The following is an 18,550-nucleotide window of genomic DNA, read 5'->3' as shown; positions in this document are numbered from 1 at the left end:
CCAAGTAATACATTGATTATCATATACTATTAGGTGTTTAATCTTATTTCATTTTAACTTATTTTTAAGTTTATTTATTTATTTTGAAAGAGACAGAGACAGCACACAAGTAGGGGAGGGGCAGAGAGAGGGAAAAAGAAAGGATCCTAAGCAAGCTCCACACTGGCAGTACAGAGCCTGACGCCGGGCTCAAATTCATGAAACTGTGAAATCATGACCTGAGTTGAAACCAAGAGTTGGATGCTTAAGTGACTGAACCACCCAGACACGCCAGAGCATATAATATTAAAATAGTTCATCTCTCAGTATTTCCTGTGAGGAGAAAAAAAGGAACATACACACTTCTCCTATTCTGAAGTTCTTTCCTAGAGGGATGAATAAAATGGAGTCTTCATCTCACATGACATCCTAAACCATTGAATCTTTTCCATTGAATTCCAACATCGAAATTCTACCCACCTGGACAACTGACAGTTAATAGAGTCCCATTTCTTAACTAAAAAAATCATTTCAAAGGAAAAAGTCTGTGAAGTAATTTTTTCATTTTAACTGAGAGAATCATAATCAGGATTTAAATACAGTTTCTCAGTGGAAAATATAATAGAATTCAGGAAAGAACTAATTATTTATATAATTATGTACTATTAACACATGAGGGAAAAAAAGAAACCTTATGAGGCCATTTACACATGACCTCTTATGTCCTTTGTACTCTATTACAGCCATTGTCAAAGCTCATAATTTCAGCTAATGTTCCTCTAATGTGCACCCTAAGGTGTTAATGTGGCCCCATGAGTATTTCATTTAGTTATATGGGTATTTAGAGATTATCAAGAAGCTAGCCCAATGTACTTGTGTGCCAAATATAGAGATTGCTTTAAACTTTGCATACATTCTATGTGTCATAAATTTTCAGAAAGCAGTGTAATTGATATATTTGCTGACAGTGAAAGGATAGTGCTCAGAGAGAATGGAATAGCTTAATATAAGAAGAGAATCTAAAACTAAGAAGAAATAAACACAGATGGTAAAGAGTTATTTTTTCAAAGGTTTGCACTCATCAATATGCCATTTACTTTTCTCCACTCTTTACAGTCAAGCTCAAACCAACAAGTAAGAGATGAAAAGAATAAAATCTGAAAACTAATCCTTGGCTATTTTAACACTTTGCTTGTTTTTTCTTTAATTGTTAGTTTTCGTGTTGCCTAAGTCTAAATTACCTGTATAGATGACAAAATAAGGTTTTGCAATAGCTTTGATTTAACATCTTTGCCTTTCCCTAGTAATTAATACTTTGCTATAATTATCCAGAAGAAATCTCTGGAAGTTGTATCACCATTACTAATACTAAAAGAGCGATTCCTTATAGGCTATAAAATACCACTAAGAAGTTAGAGTAAACAGGCAACCCTTCAAACACACACAGTGAATAACAAAGGAAAATAAAATGATACACAATTATCAGTGTTATGAACCACATATTGATTTTGATTTGTTTGTTTTAAGTAGCATTAATTATATTGTAGGTAGACTTTGCTTTTTCAAAATCCATGAGATTATAATCATATTACCATTTGTTTATTAAAATCATGAACTTTTCTTAGGAGTGTGAACTTAAAAGATCATTCATTTTACTGCTCAGGAATGATACAGAGATTACAGTGACAGAGAGTTTAATAGGTGACTATTAGGCTCAGAAGGGCAATAGACTCCTTGTCACATAGATAGTAAATAAGTCCAAAATTGTCTCCAAGTTTTGATCTTGGTCCTTGAATGTCATGTATATGAAACAACTTCAATGAAAGCATGATTAGCTGTTGCTCAAATATGCTCCGGATCCTATATCAAAAAAAGGATTGACCCCATCCAAAGATGAATTGGGTGAGATCAATTAGGAGACCATATGGGTGGTTTCAGGAGATAATATGCAAATATGTGTAGCCTAATAGAACATATTCACATCCTGGAACCTGTTGCATATGTTTTGAATATGCATTTTTATATGATTATTATTACTGTAATCCATTATACTTTTGTAGTTGCCTTTATTATGACAGTTTAAGAAGTTGAATATCAGCTTTTCAATTTTATTTTATTTTGCATGCTTATTTAATATTAACATTTATGCAAATTAAGTTCATGAAAGTGTATTCTTAAATGCTATCAATCTCTAATTTACAAATATCCAGTTTAGTCTTATGACAACATAGGTTCCGCATCTTCCCACATACTTCACTGCTGGTGCATGACGTTGGGGAAACATAGTAGTAGTTTTAGAATCTCCAAATTCAGGAGTGAGTGAAGAAAAAGACAGATAAACATCAGTAACAGCTCAGGAGGACTAACCCAGGGTGATTAGAAAGAACTAACACTTGGCAATGATCCAAATATCCTCAACTCCATTCAATGTATCCTACCCATAATGGCTTCATTTGAAATTCCACTTTTGATGAAGGAGAGAGATCTATTTTTTTTATTTCAAATATTTTTCATGGGACGAAGAGAGATACCAATTACACATTTGATTCCATTTGTCATGTCCTCTAATTAACAGATTCATCTGTGAGAGTTCTAACTGGACCTGGAAAGAGAAAGAGGTCCAGGAAAACAAAAATACAAAATGTGGTACTTTCTGGCATAGGGTGGGTCTAGGTTCAATTTTCAACAATAAAATAATGTCCAGCACAAATTACTTCTGATCTGGCAAGAAAGGAACTGGAAGGAGTCAGAGAGGTACAAAGGGGAGCTTGTAAAATGCCAAAGAGAAATGTCATCTGCTTTAAAGTATCCCTAAGGAATGACTCTACCTTTAGCAGAGAAAGAAAAATCCTCTTTTTATTCTCCTTTTGTCGTAGTCTAGCCTCTTCTTCCTATACCACGTGGCCTCAAGAGGGCTAGTACCTTTGTATCTAACAGGTTGCCCTGAGAATGAACCTGACTGTGTTTATAATGCGTTTCTATGGCAATATGCTTTCTGAGTTCCAGCGTGCAAATGACTTTGAGGGCATGCTTCCCATATAAACTGAGGACCACTTGTAAACACATAAATAAGAAATGCTTACTACACAAACAATCCACAGATTGCCAATTAATTTTTAATTTCTTTTTCTAGAAAAAGCTGAACATCAAGAAAAAGAATCTCCATCTATAAAAACAGGTGTTTTTACATTCTGTCTTAATTGCCTCTTTGTATTAAATTTAAAAATTAAAACAAAGCCTACAACTGTTTTTCATTTTGTCCTGGTAATTTTTAGTCTTGTGGTTTTGCAGCAAAATCTAGTTTATCTGATATAGATAAGCTGACAATCATACATTTTGCTGAGTATTATAACCAGTATGTATAGGATTGCCAAACATACTATTATAATACAGCAGTATATTTGGTTTCATGTTTTTTTTTAAATTCTAGTTATGTAACATATAGTGTAATATTGGTTGCAGGATTAGAATTTGGTGATTCATCACTTACATATAACATCCAATGCTCTTCCCAAGAAATGCCCTCCTTAATACCCATCACTCATTTAGTCCACTCCCTGTCCACCTCCCCTCCAGTAGCCCTCAGCTTGTTCTCTATAGTTAAGAGTTTCTTATGGTTATAATACAGCACTATTAACAAAATAGTATTTGATTTCATGATTCACAAGCACCTTTCACTGTTGTCAATATCAATGTCATGTGTCATACTGATTAAGTCAATTCACTGCTGATAGTATTGTAAAACAACTTGCCAAATTGCACAAATTACATTTTACTGAAAACTAATCATGAATTTCAGCTTGATATATTTTCTTAAATATAAAATATATAATTGCTAGCTTAATATTTAAAAAAATACTACTCAAATTTTAAAACTATAATAGTTGGCATGGTTCAAACATGAAGGCATACACTATAGGAGACTAATTGTGAAAATATACCTCCTTCTCCTCTCTTTTTCCTTATTCTACCAGTTCCTATTCGAAAATATCCAATAAGTAATGACTGTTATTTCTTATTGTCTCCTTCTAGCAACATACATACATAGCATATACACATAATATACATATACATACATGCTTACATAAAATAAATATATATCCCCACTTTTATTTTTTTACACAAATTATGACATACTCTATAAGTTACCATGTCCCAGATTTTTCTATTTAAGAATGTATTTTGAAAATTTGAATTAGAAATGTAAAAATTAATTCAAATTTTGAAATTTTAAATTTGAAATGAATTTTACATTTCAAATTTGAAAATTTGAATGTATTTTGAAAATAATAGTATTCTATTAGATAATTGTATAGTTAACTAATCTCTGGTATGTTTAGGTTGTCTAACAAGATTTCTATAATGATACAAAATAATATATATATATATATATATATATATACATATATATATCTACCAGTCTAGTTTTGTTACTTTACCTTTGGAGTAAAATTTCTTAAAGTGTTTTAGTGAAATGGTATATACAATGTAATTTTTATAGATAATTCTAATTTTTCTCTGATATAAGTTGTATCAATTTACATTCCCACAGTTAATGAATTAGAATTAGTTGACCCAATTTTGAGTGATTTGAATTGTTCACAGTCATGACCACATGCTGTAAACTTTTTTATAAATATATCGATCTTTAGGTGTATGACTGTGTAATGTTTTTAGTTAACAGTTTCAGAAGACAAGGACTACTGGAGAAAGAGGTCATGTATTTGGATGGTATAGTTTTGTGGTTTTCATCTATCACTCATTTATTCCCCCTGAGATTTTATAAAATCAGTTTCTTCATTTAAAATGCTGTATTGGGGGACTTAGATAGTTAATATGAATTAAAGTTAACATGTATTCTGCAAAGATGATGGTGTAATATGCATTTTAGGCATTCAAATTTTTGTGAGCATTCATATTGCATCAAATCAAACATGAGGTTTTATAGGGATAAAGAGAGACCAAGAGGATTCTATATTTGAAAGCTGTACAATCTCTTCTACAGAGAATTCATTAGGAATATAACTTTAAAATTCCTCAAAAGGCATTTTCTATTGCTTATTTTAATATAAGTTTAGCCTATTCCTATTTTAACTCAGACAGACATAAGAATATAAATGACTGATATTTTACCTATGGGTGGAAATTGACCACTGGTTTTCTTTTCTTCTTTACTTTTTAGACAAACCCAAACCAACTACAAGTAAGTGTAGAATGTTAAAATTAAAAATTTGCTATTTAATTATTTTAATTTTATAACCCTTGGAGTTTATATGCAGCAGAGAAAGGATGGTATGTTTATTAAGGCGATAGTCATTATGCGATCACCTATGTAAATCTGGTGATTGACAAAGATTCTGATTGACAAAGAATAATGTGTATGTTGTGTTCATTTATCCTTGAACATGTCTTTATTGGGCACTTATTAGCACACTATACCAGGATATGTGAGAGAATGCCTACAATGTTTTCTGTTGTCATGCCTGTGTAATTAATACATTTACCATAATAATGCCTGTGTGGAAAATAGTGGTTGGGTCTTTCTTTTATGTACTTCCTTTTGTTTGTGAGGATGTATTGAGTAAACACAGTATGGAGATCCCTCTAATAGTTGCTTCTGAGTTCGGAAAATTTAGAACACATAATACCTGTCTCCAATTATTTAATTTTAACTACATGAGCCTTTGATCATCTTACTTTTTGAAAGCCTGAAGGTGAATTGTTTTTAGTTTCAGAATCACTGTTTTATTTTGACATTCCAAGAAATAATACGAATTTAACAGTTAATACGTTTTGAAAATTTATGTTTTGTGTAATTTCATAAAAATTAAATCATTATGTATTAAATCATGACCCAGACTTTAACCTGGAGTAAAAATCTGTGCATTTCAATCTAGCAGCTATATCTAAAGTTTTGAAATGCCAAGGAATAGCTTGGTTCCTTAAAAGTATCATAACAGATTCCTTACAAATGCAGCAACAATTTTCTTATAAATGAATTTTATGTTAAAATATTAAATGTTGCCTTTGAATTGGAGAAAATCTTTAGCACATCTAGTTTTTATTATTTCTATGGATATAAAGAGTACTGTAAAATTTAACAGTTGAAAGTCAAAACTAGAATGCTAATATATCACCATAATCCCTTGTAAATACTGTTTTGTTTATGACTCATTATTCATCTTTCATCTTCATTATTATAAAATATGTTAATCAATTTTTCTTGAATTTTTAATATAGCTTCCAGAAAAGTTATGGAAGACAAAATCAAATGTATCAGGTTTATAGAAAATGTTATCACTTTAAATGAATTGTGAGGAAAAATACATTTTAAAAACCTGCCATGTTATATTTTAAAATATTATTGGTCTATGAAATAGCTGAAAGAACAAAAAGAAAGGCTGGTTCTATATTATCATAAAGACAAGTAGCATTTTATTTCTTGTCTCACTACTCTGACAATAGTCACCATGAGCTGAATTTATTTCTGAGATGTTTTTCAGTCTCATCCCACGACCCCACCTATTACATTTAGTATAACTTCTTATATGTGTAGTGGCTTTATAATATTCAGTGAATAAATGCATGCACATATGTATGAAGATCAAGTTAAAAGTTTGTGAAACAGAGCTGTATAATTTGTAATTAAGAAAACTAAGCAAAGGACTTCAAAGTGATTCATTCTACTATATAGAATTAGACTGTTTTAGATTCATCTGTAGAGTAGTTCTAATTTCAAAATAGATTTCTAGTTACAGTTTTCAGAGATATTAGTTACCAGTGTGTTTCTTTGCCATTTTAAGTATATGTGTTTATTGTCATTACCGGTGGAATTTAATAGGATACACCTGGAGGTAAAGCTCAGTTGTATGCTACTGAAATACAAAATTATTCTTTCCCTTTCTTTTTCTATGTATTCTTCTTTTTTTCTAAAGAAGAAACATCAGAAATCATAGAATCAGGTAAATATTTACTTTCCCAAAGGAGGTAATATAGATCAGTTGAAACAGATCTGTATGTAAATTTATCTTTATCTAGCTGTGTAACATTTAGGAAAATCCCTTACCCAGTTCAGCTTCCTGGTTTCCTCACCTATAGAACAGGCAAAATGGCTTCCCAAAAGGCTTACAACAGTTAAGTATTAAATAAGAAACATATGCAACATTCCCACTACATAATTACTTGTCACTCATTACATATTGATTTTCTTCTCACTCTTGTCTGATAAATATAGTTGAAGAAAATCATCAACCAAAAGTGTTTTGAAAAGCCTGTGTCCACTTTTGGTTTGGAGATATTTTGTGACTCTCATTGTTTTCAATCCATTGTTTTATTTATTGAGCACCCATAGCACCAGTCAAATACTCATTTCCTTAAGAAAACAGTTGAAAATTCAGATGTTTTTTCCTGTTGTTACTAGTTAACATTTAATAAATGAATGGCTTGCTTTAACTCTACTTCAAAGTACATTTAAAAAAAAGACAAAAAGAAAAAGGGAAGAGGCTCTGCCATACAGGTGACTGAATACAAGCTAAATAAGCATAACAAAAATACCTATGTTCTCACACATGGGAGGTACCCTCTTGCTTCACATCTTGCAAAAGTAGAGCCCTAACCCCCTACACTTATGGGATTAAGTCCTATCTCCAACTGTTTACTTCAAGATTGAGTAAGAGACTCATGTTTTTTAAACTGATAATTTCTTGTTATTATATTTTCCCTCCTAGGGAAGAAGAAAATTGAAAAACCTGAAAAAGAAAGTAAAGGTAAAGATGACATTTAAAGACATATGCACCAAATTAACAATAAAAGCACATAAATAAAAAAACACAGAATTATATAAATTATGCCACTTAAAAGCAATTCATGAAAATGTGGGCAGCGATTTTAAAGCATATATCAGAATTACAATTCACTATAGGATTTTCCATGCAAGAGGTGTAGATATCACTTATTATTACATATGCAAAAAGAGAGAAATTTAAGTTCTGCTATTTCTAAATTAATACCATAGAATTCTTTTCATATAATACCTGAAGTGTGAATATTAACTACACAAAATTTAATTCCAAACCTTAGGAAGACCTATGAATAAATGTGATATATGATTCAAAATTACCTTCATTTTTTTCTACAGAAAAAACAGAAATGAAACATCTTAAAGAAGAAAAAGGTAATTTTTTACAAGATTGAAAAGTGAAATGCAAAGCCCTGAAGCAAAAATATTTGAGTTGAGGATTATTTATATCACTTTAAAATAAAACTTTTATTTGTGTACATGATGAGAGCTAAGGTCATTTAAAAAAGAAATGTGGAAAATAATCAGTGGATATGTGGTAACGGCCATGGCAAAGGAACAGTGGATGGCAGGCCAGTGCCAACAAATATGTGTTGCACCATCGGTGAGCAACAAGTCTAGAAGCTGAATCACAAAGTTGCTATTTTTCTTAACATTGGGTGTATTTATTTGTAAACGATAAAAGATAATATGATAATCACTGATTTTCAATGCAGGTATCTGAAAAACCTTGCAAAGACCTTAATTACCAGAGAAATGTTCTATTGGATCAAGAAGAAAGCATTCTTAGACATATCGAAAAGATTGTTAATTATGAAAGAAGACAGATGTTTTCTTTTGTTTTTTAGTTTATCCTCAATTTCAGTTACTCAGGATGACCAATTGTTCGCAGATTCTAGTTAGTTTAAATACTGTAATCAGTGCAATCATGTTATATCCCTGTTTATGCAAACAAAACAATCTCTACCGGTGATGTTTATTTTTGTTAGATGTTAAAAGAGAAAAAAATTTTAAATCATCCTGAGAAAATATTTACAACAGTTAAATATTCCCATTTTCCCAAAGCTTGGTTGAAGTGAGCCAAAATTTTTATGAAAATTCCCCTTAAAAATTCGTAGTTTAATTTACATTTTCCTTATCAACAGTCTCAACAAGAAAAGAAAGTCTTCAATCACACAATGTGACAAAAGGTAATCTTGAATCAACTTTGTAAATATTCAATTGCTAAGTTAGTATGGAGGTGCCTAAATTATGTTTGCACTTAACACTGAATTTTTTAAAGCAAAGAGGTCTAGCAGCTATACACTTCTGCTAGTAGCAGAAGTGGAGAGGCGGGGAATCTAGCAGGGAGTTTACATTTCAGTGTAAAACTAGCCAACGTAAAGAAATCGAAACTATTAACAACAAAAACATTCAATAGAATATTCTAGTACATACCAGAAGATATATTTCTCTATTACAAAAGACTTTAGTAACATGCATAAGGTCAAAAATGATATAGTGGTAAAAATAGATAGAGTAAGAATTATTTTATGTATTACATAAATACAGCCAAAATTATAAATACCTTTTTATTACCTAAACTTGGCTCTTTAAATTAATTCAAGAAGTGGATGGTGGAGGGATAATGCCAGCATGCACATGGAAGGGAGATGTCTTTTACCTAAAATAAGAACGACATGTTTTGGTGATTTGATCATCAAAAAACTACAAATGGATGTTATAACTGAATTATGCAATCCGAGTGATATAATTTTTAAAAATCTAATTAACTTGGGGTACCTGGGTGGCTCAGTTGGTTGAGTGTCCGACATCGGCTCAGGTCATGATCTCGCAGCTGGGGAGTTCAAGCCCCACGTCAGGCTCTGTGCTGACAGCTCAGAGCCTGGAGCCTGCATCAGATCCTGTGTCTCCCTGTCTCTCTGCTCCTCCCCTACTCGTGTTCTGTCTTTCTCTCTCTCTCTCTCAAAAATAAACATTTAAAAAAAAGAATTTAAAAAATAAAAATAAATAAAAAATGAAATTAAAAAATCTAACTCAAAAGGTAATGGTATTTAAATATTTTAAATTTTAAGGTGCTAAGTAAACATGCCATAACTGAACAATTATTTTCATTCATAGCAAATATATACATCTCCAGTGTGTGGAGAGAGGAAATGAGTCTTGTTTTTTACTGGTTCCTTCTTTCTGCTTAGTGTATTATGTACGCCTGAAATGACGTACTGAAAGGACATAGCTACACATAAAATTTAGACATATAGTCATTAGTAATTTAGACATATAATTATCAGTCATACTAGATGGTAAAATTTAGATTAAGAACAAACCAGATCTGTAGAAGCATAAAGGGCCATAAATTTTATATCTCAACTTTCTTAACTTTTAAAATATTGCCTAGCATTTTTTTAGGATAATTAGCAAGAAGAATGAGAAGATATGTTATTTAAAAAACCCACTGGTACATCCTTTCCTAACGAATCCTATTAGTTCATTTAATCCTTAGAACAGGCCCAATCAAGCCCAATTTAAAGACAAGGTAAATGCGATAAAGGAACATCTAACATCTCAGAGTGTTTACCTGGTAGAGACAGGATTTGGCTCAAAGTAAATATGACGCCAAAGACTTAACGGTTAAATCCATTCGATCCCACTTCCCAACCCTATCACACTGTGGCACATACAGGAGAATGTATGGGCACAATCAGGGCAGCCCAAAGAAAAAATGTACCCCTAAAGGAAAAAATGTTTCCAAGAGAGTGGTAACTCCTTTGTTACCCCACTGTGTGAGTCCATCATTTCCAAGATCTTTATATTATGAAAACACAGTAGGGACAAATTATTATATATGAAAGCACAAGACTAACCTGGAGCCTGTTGATTCTTATTCATTCCTTCATCCAACAGATAATTCATTGTATTTCAGTAAATGTTTACTGTACTCCTTTTTAAGTTCCTGTCTTTTAGTCAGTGATAGCATTTTTAAAGGAAAAATAATAACACATGAGCCTTACTGAAGTATTTTTTTCTAAATTATTTTGTGTTTTGAATACATGAGGTATGCAGCTGTAATATAACTAAAACCATAAGTATCTCAAATGAAAAAAAATTTTCTAAAAACCTTTCTACTGGCATTAACCACTTTCTGTAAATTTATAATCCCTAGGTTTATACTAAAAACTCTGCAAGTCTCAAAGTAAATCATATAATGCAGATTCCTTTAAAAATTTATGTTTTCAAGTCTGGCCCTTTAAATTAGACTAATGTTGGGATGGCAGCTATACTTGTGATGAACACAGCATAATTATAAACTTGTCAAATCAGCAAGTTATACATCTGAAACTTGTAAGATTATGTGTCCACTATACTAAGAAAAAAAAAAAATAGACTAACGTTAGTACAATGTAGATGTTACCAATCTTTTTTTCTTTCCAAGAAGTTAGAATATCTGTTACAGTATTTGGTATTTGGGACAATCATCTCACTTTATATTTTTGTCCTACATACATACACTTTAATGTAAAAAGATACTACTTTGAAGAATTATAGTCTCTCATTGAAACTAGACAAATGGTTATGAAAAATTAAACTGATTTTGCATGTTGCTTTTTAAGGTTTAGTTATTCATCATTATTACCTTTGAAAGGAAAATAATTCTTAATGATACATTTTATGGAATTTGGAAACTTTAAACAAATATTTACATTAATTACATCATACAAAGTAATTTTATTCAACTTAGTTATAATTAAAGTTGAACCAAAACACTCAATTTAACAAGAATCCTGCTGATTTTAGTAAGCGTTTAAAATGTAAACATGTTGTAACATCTGTAATAATTAAGAGCTTTTATTATATTTCACATAAAAACAATTAATACACTCAAAGACCCATGTTCTCAGGCAATAGTTATATTCTTACATTACATTAAGCAATAAGAAAGTCAAAATATGTGAGATACTTTCATGTAGTCCATCAATGTATAATTTCTTTGCATTTTACCTGAGTTAAACAAAACTTTTTTTCTTCCCTTTTTTTTTTTTTTTTAGCAGAAAAACCTGCAAGAGTATCAAGTAAGTACTGCTTGTATTGATGATAAATTCTCTTTGGCATGCAGTATAAATTTCCAGCTGAAACTCATAAAATATTTATACTTTTAATGTGTTCAGAGACTGAGTCATTTCATACTAAACCCTCTGACAGAAATTTAACTTTTAAACTTAGTTATGTTGAAATTTAAAAAACTATGTTATTTGAAATAACTTGTAACAGAAATAATTGATCGTGTTCTCAAGCCTGAAGATTAAAGCAACTTGCATTCAAATACATTAATTTTTTTCAGTGATTGAAGCAAAATGAAATAAAATAATCCTGTTTCTGCCTTCAACTTTCAATCACTAAAGATTTGCTGTAGAGTACATATGATTGAGCAATAATGTTTTATTTGCTGGTATTTTCTAATGGTTGTTAAATATAATTATATATCTGAGAAGAATAACATAGCTAAGAATGGATCTAAGCTCATATATCATAAACAGACAAAGTTCTCAGAAAACACTCTCTAAAATATCAATTTCTAGGTACCCAATAGCATTCTAAATATATACAATACAACTTTAAATTTTCCTGTAAGTTCCTAAAAATTCTGAGAGATAGGAATTTTCCCTCCCATGTTTTCTGATTTTTAAAAAATCATTTTAAATCGATGCTGTCTAGTGCAATTTCATGTGAACAACACATGTAATTTTAAATTTTCTGGTAAATACATTAAAAGGATAAAAAGAAACATGTTAAAATAATTTTAATGTTTATTTAAATATTTATATAAATATTATTTCATTATGTATCAGTATAGAGCACATTGATAGTTTACACTGTTTTTTGAAATCTTGTGGTGTGTGTCTGTGTTTTACACTTAGCACATTTCAGTCCATACTAGTCACATTTCAGTACCCCAAAGCCCCATGTGGTTAGTGGCAACTACATTGGACAGAGCAGATCTTAATATTTCTTGAGCATTTCTACTGTACACACTACATCGTGAGTATTGAGGACAGTATAAGACAATCATCAAATGTGGTACTTGCCGCATCTCTCATTTGAACCTCTTTGACAGCGAATAATAGAACTCCGCATGGACTTACTTCAGGGATTTAAAAAAAGAAGAATAACAAGGGTGCAGAATTGTGTCACTGATGCAAGGGCAAAGCTTCCAGCTGATACTCAAGAAAGCCCTCTGAAACCATTCCACTCCACACTCTTTCCTCATTCCCAAAGGTAGTCAGGGCAGACTTCATGAAGGAAGTGATTACAAAATTCATAATTTGAAGAATAGTTAGGTTTGAATAACTGGAAAAAGACTGAAGTAAATGCAAAGGAAAAACTCACTTCCCCTGTGTTTCTTCTGCACTCTTACAGAAGTACCACGCTCCCGGCACTTCCTACACTAGATATATGGGTTTTTGTTTTGTTTTGTTTTGTTTTGTTTTGTTTTGTTTTGTTTCCACACCAAGAAATTCTCTGTGATGCCAGCTTGGTGTCATACAATTTCAGTCACTTCTGACACTAACTGGGTTTAGCACAGTCCCCATAGGTTAACGGCTTAGTCTCACAAGACTCCTCCCCATTTCTGTTGCCAATTGTTAGGTAGTAGGTCCCCAGGTTATTCATAGTTTCCATCCAACATGGCTACAAATCAGAGGTTCTCATGACTTCCTCCCTTGAATTCAATTATTTGCTAGAACATCTAACAGAACTCAGAGAAACAATTACATTTACTAGTTTATTATATAATAAAGGATATGATAAAGGATACAGATGAACAGCCAGATGAAGAAATACATAGGGCAAAGTCTGAAAGGGTCCCAAGCACAGAAACTTCTGCCCCTGTGGAGTTGGGGTAAACCACTTTCCTTGTATGTAGATGGGTTTACTTGAACCGTATACTTGAATCCCATACTTGAGAGAATTTTTAATGGAGGCTTTATACATAGGCATGATTGATCGTAAACTCCATTTCCAGTCCCCTTCCCCTTCCTGGAGGATGGGGAGTGGGGCTGAAAGTTTCAGGCTTCTAATCGTGGCTTGGTATTTTTGGTGACCAGCCCCCATCCAGGAGCCCACCAAGCATTTGCCTCATTGGCAAATCTATCACCTAGTAGATTCTAAGGGATTTAGAAACTCTATGCCAGGAACCAGGGGCAGAAATTTTATATATATATATATATATATATATATATATATATATATACTGAAAACAGTGTGATGAAAAAATGTCTACTTTTTCTTATGGATCATATGAGATACATGTCCAATGACATCATGAGATGATACATTTTAATAAATTGGTTGCTATGCATATGAATATTATATTCTCTATAGAACATATTTTTATCAGGCTCTTTTGGAGGCAATCATCAAAAACTTCAGGTATTTATCTAATAAAACATACTGAAGATAATTTAAACTGAAGATTCATTGTTCTTTTTCTCAACCCATTTTCAGCATAATGTCCATGTGTATTTATTTTTGGTCAGACTTCTTATTTATCTTTCAGTCTTTTCTTTGCCTTTCATAAGGGAGGTTCACAAATAGCTTTTGCTTTGAGCCCAGACTTGCACGCACATTCTCTAACTCCACGCTGGTGCCTGCATGTCTTGTCTTCTGGGTGGCTTTTCTGCTTTGGTACTGGAAGCACAGACTGCCCTTCATTCCTGGGTCTTTTGGTTAGGAAGGAAGGTTGCTAATGTGTGGAAAAGGATTAGTGTAATACAGAAGGGGGTATTTCTTCCTGAATTCTGGTTCACTCTGCTTGAGATGCTTGAGATCATCCCAGTGGACTGGATTCTCAAATATCTGGGGTTTTATTATAGGCATAAAGAAGATGCTGATAAGAATCAGCAATACACAAATATCTCTCTATGACATCAGTGAAAGTAACATTGCAAAATCAAAATTTCCATGATTCATAGGCAATTATGGTTTAAATTGATGCTTGCTTTTGTGGGTTTATTTTTTGTAAGGATGTAGCTTTCTGATTCTAAATATCCATTTGATTTTCATTCTGTATATTTTCTATAGATATGGCAATTATATAATGAATTATTTACTTTCCATAGAATTCTGAAGAAGACATCAAGGAATGTTAAGGTGTATTATATTTAAGATATATTACCCTAAAAATTAAAAGCAAAATAAACACATTTTTGAATTTTAAATGGCCCAACCATTTGATATTATTTTAAGTCTTTTGAGAAAATTTCTTTCTGAAAAATATAAATAACTGTACATGCAAAAACATTACTCCCCAGGAAGTTTCTCAAAGGCAAAATATGAAATAAAACAGAGGACTGAAAACATACATTATCATAAGGCAAATAGTGCCAAGGGAAGACTAGCACGTAGTGGAATTGCAAGGCTCTTGATGTAGCTGAGACATTGACAGTATATTTATAACAATGGGTGTGGGGATATCAAAGACAAAGATTTTATAGAGGCCCATAGTTATTTTGTTTTTATTATCTGGTAGACAACATTTGAGTAAAGAGAGGTTGGCTTCCCCTTAAAATTAGTATTTTAAAAGAAGTGATGCAGTAAGAACATTTCTTGAGATGCTTCAATATGGAAATTTAACTTTAGCATCTTTTCCTATAACATTTTTCTTTGAACATGAGCATTTTCCCATCAGCAACTCAACAAAATTATCTGCATAGACTGGTTTGGGATCATCATAAAGCCTCTGAGATCTAATTTTGATATCAAAGATAATGAATTTAATTTTTAAGGACATACTAATAAAAATATTTTATAGAAGTTAATTACTTTTTAAGGACACTTCAAACAAGACTGGCCAGGATTTCCATGTTTTAGGCAACTTCCTTTATAGCTTACATTTGTGATTTGCTTTACAAAGCTTTCTAACTTTTAAAATACTCATTCATTTTTTCGTTTTGCATTTTTTCTTTTTACGTAAATATGATATATTAATGAGTAATTTGCATCAATATTACAGTTTGGTGAATATTTTAGATATCAGCATTAAGCCATTTTGGACATTTATCTAAAATTTAAGCACAAGGTGCTTAAAAATTAAACAAGGATGTAAAAGCTTATAGCCTTTCTTGATTTACACATTTGATACAACTTATGTTAAAGACTTCTTTTAAAAGAATCTAATTAAACATAACTAAAGTATAACATTTATCATAATAAAAGTGTAGCCTATTTTGTATTGATTATATGTCCTTGCATTGAAATTTTTCAAGAATTTCAAAAATCCAGAATTTACTAATAGGTATGTAATTCCCATTTGAAAGAATATTTCACTTTTTGAGACAAACTATTAATAAGTCTGTGAATTATAAAATTAAAATCTAGTGACGTAAAGAACTAATTTTCATAAATTCTTAAACACAAGAAAAATATGCTTTGCTTTATGACGATATTATATATAGTTGCCTTTTATAAATAATGAAATTAATGAATAAAATGATTGAATTCAACCTAAAAGTCTTCTAATGGTTAATTCATGTCTAAATCAATTTATTTATGTCATCGAAGACTAAGTAAGTTGATTTTTTTCCTAATTTTATCACTTGTTGGTCTCTCATATATATGAAACTATAGGACATATTCTGAGATTTTCTCTTAATGGTATGTTCTCAGATTCATAAGTGTTTTTGTATAGTTATAGTGTATTCATTTTTATTACTGTCTGGTATATTACTTTGTAAATATACACATTATAGTCTATTCTACTATCATTAAATATTTGCTTTACTCCTAATTTATTTAAGATTTTTCTGTGTTTATTTTTAGATATCTTAATGTGGATGTTTATTTTATTAGTCTCTACCTTTCTCCTTTACTAATATAAGCATATAAGGCAGTGAGTTTAAATGCTATTTCAGCAACATCCCACAAGCTTTTATATGCAGTATTTTCATTATCATTCTGTTGCAAGTATACCTTAATTCCATCAACATAAATTCTTTAACTAGCATTTTACATGGACATTTTAAAACTTGTTTTTCAATTTCCAAACCTGTGGGGATTGTAAAGATCATCCTCTTTTAACCAATGCCTAATTTAATTATATAGTGGTTAGAGAAAATGGTCTCCTCTTTAAAATACATTGAGCTTTATCTTACAAACAAATATATTTGTTTTAGTAGGTATTCCATATTTCATCCAGAATATTGTGCATTTTCTAATGGTTGGAAGCATGATCCTATATTGATTGAGTCAAGATTCATTGTTTTTCAATTACCCTTTATCTTCATTAATTTTTTGAATAATAGAAGTATCAATAATTGGACAAACTATATTAAAATCTTCCTCCAAGATGGAAAATTTTCAGTTTATCCCTGTAGTTTTATCAATTTTTATGTTAGGAGCTATTTTATACATTTTATCCAAGCTTTGTGTATCTTTCTGGTGAATTGAACATTTATCTTTACATAGTAACTTCTATATTCCATATAATGACCTTTTTTAAGTAAAGTGTATCTGATATTATTACAATTACTCCAGCTTTCTTTTGGTTAGTATTTTATCAGAATTTTTAATTAAAAACTTTTATTTTATGTCTTTTCATGACATTTTGTTTTAGATATCTCTTTAGTAAATAACATAAAGTTAAAATTTACTCTTTCTTTATCCAGTACAATGGCCTTCACTTTTAATCTGATGAATTTCAACTTCTCACATTAGTTGTGATTATTAATATCTTAGGTCTAGTTCTTACCATCTTGCTTGTTTTATATTTCTCATGTTCTCTAAACACTTCTTCGTATTTTTTCTTGTCCGTTACAAAATTGAGTGTTTTTTCCCTTTAAATATATTTTTATTTTCTGTTTTCTAATGTCTACCTATCTGGAAAGACAACACTCTATTTCTCTTACTTCAGCCGTGACCCTTGAAATTTTACTATGCACATTTAAAGAATAAAATTACTATAAAACACCCTCCCCCAGGGTGCCTGAGTGGCTCAGTCGGTTAAGCGTCTGACTTCGGCTCAGGTTATGATCTCACAGTCTGTGAGTTCGAGCCCCTGCGTAGGGCTCTGTGCTGACAGCTCAGAGGCTGGAGCCTGCTTCCGATTTTGTGTCTCCCTCTCTCTCTGGCCCGCCCCCACTCACACTCTGTCTCTTTCGCTCTCTCTCACAAATAAATAAACGTTAAAAAAAAAAAAAAAAAACCAACACCCTCTTCCAAACAAGAGAAGGATGCTACATTTAAATTTCATCACATCTAAACCTGATTTACATGCTAATTTTGTTCAATAGTTGAATTATAACCTTTAAAAGAATCTGAATGTCAAATTGTATTAGTATTATTTTTCAACGTGTGTCTATCTTCACCTACAGATTTCTCAGTTATATTGCTACCATCTCTCTCACATCTCTGACTTTTCCTTCAACATCATACTTCTTTAGCATCTCCTTCTCTAGAAGCGTCTTGAGCAAAGACCTATTGGTGGAAAGTGTTCTCAGGTTTTATTTATGTGACAATGCCTTTAAATCATCCTTATTGTCGAAAGCCTTTTGCTAAGCACAAGATCTAGGTCACCAGTTAGGCACTCTGATTACTTTGAGTACATCATGTCACTGTATTGTTTTCTCTTCCTCCACTAAGGTAGAGGAATTCTGTTACCAGTTGAATTGTCACTCCTTCCATATGACCTATCCTTTCTCTCTGTCTTCTTATATATTTTTTCTTTGCCCTTGATCCACTGCAGACTCACTATAGTTTATGGAGTGAGAGTTTCTTTTTATT

General features: G+C 31.4%; 1 protein-coding gene across 1 annotated transcript in view; it reads left to right on the top strand.

Annotated features, from left to right (window-relative positions):
* The first annotated feature begins 8,118 nt into the window (after window positions 1-8,118).
* Window positions 8,119-18,550, top strand: part of LOC125166572 (triadin-like) — a 31,908-nt gene continuing 21,476 nt past the window's right edge. Inside the window, exons 1-3 of the mRNA XM_047860462.1 lie at window positions 8,119-8,152; window positions 8,923-8,967; window positions 11,824-11,847. Of these exons, the coding sequence (XP_047716418.1) occupies window positions 8,128-8,152; window positions 8,923-8,967; window positions 11,824-11,847 (94 nt within the window). The 5' untranslated portion in view covers window positions 8,119-8,127. The remainder of the gene's footprint in view (window positions 8,153-8,922; window positions 8,968-11,823; window positions 11,848-18,550) is intronic.

This window comes from Prionailurus viverrinus, chromosome B2 (genome assembly GCF_022837055.1).
Source record: "Prionailurus viverrinus isolate Anna chromosome B2, UM_Priviv_1.0, whole genome shotgun sequence".
In the NCBI taxonomy this organism is placed as follows: domain Eukaryota; kingdom Metazoa; phylum Chordata; class Mammalia; order Carnivora; family Felidae; genus Prionailurus; species Prionailurus viverrinus.
This window is presented reverse-complemented; position numbering and strand designations above follow the sequence as displayed.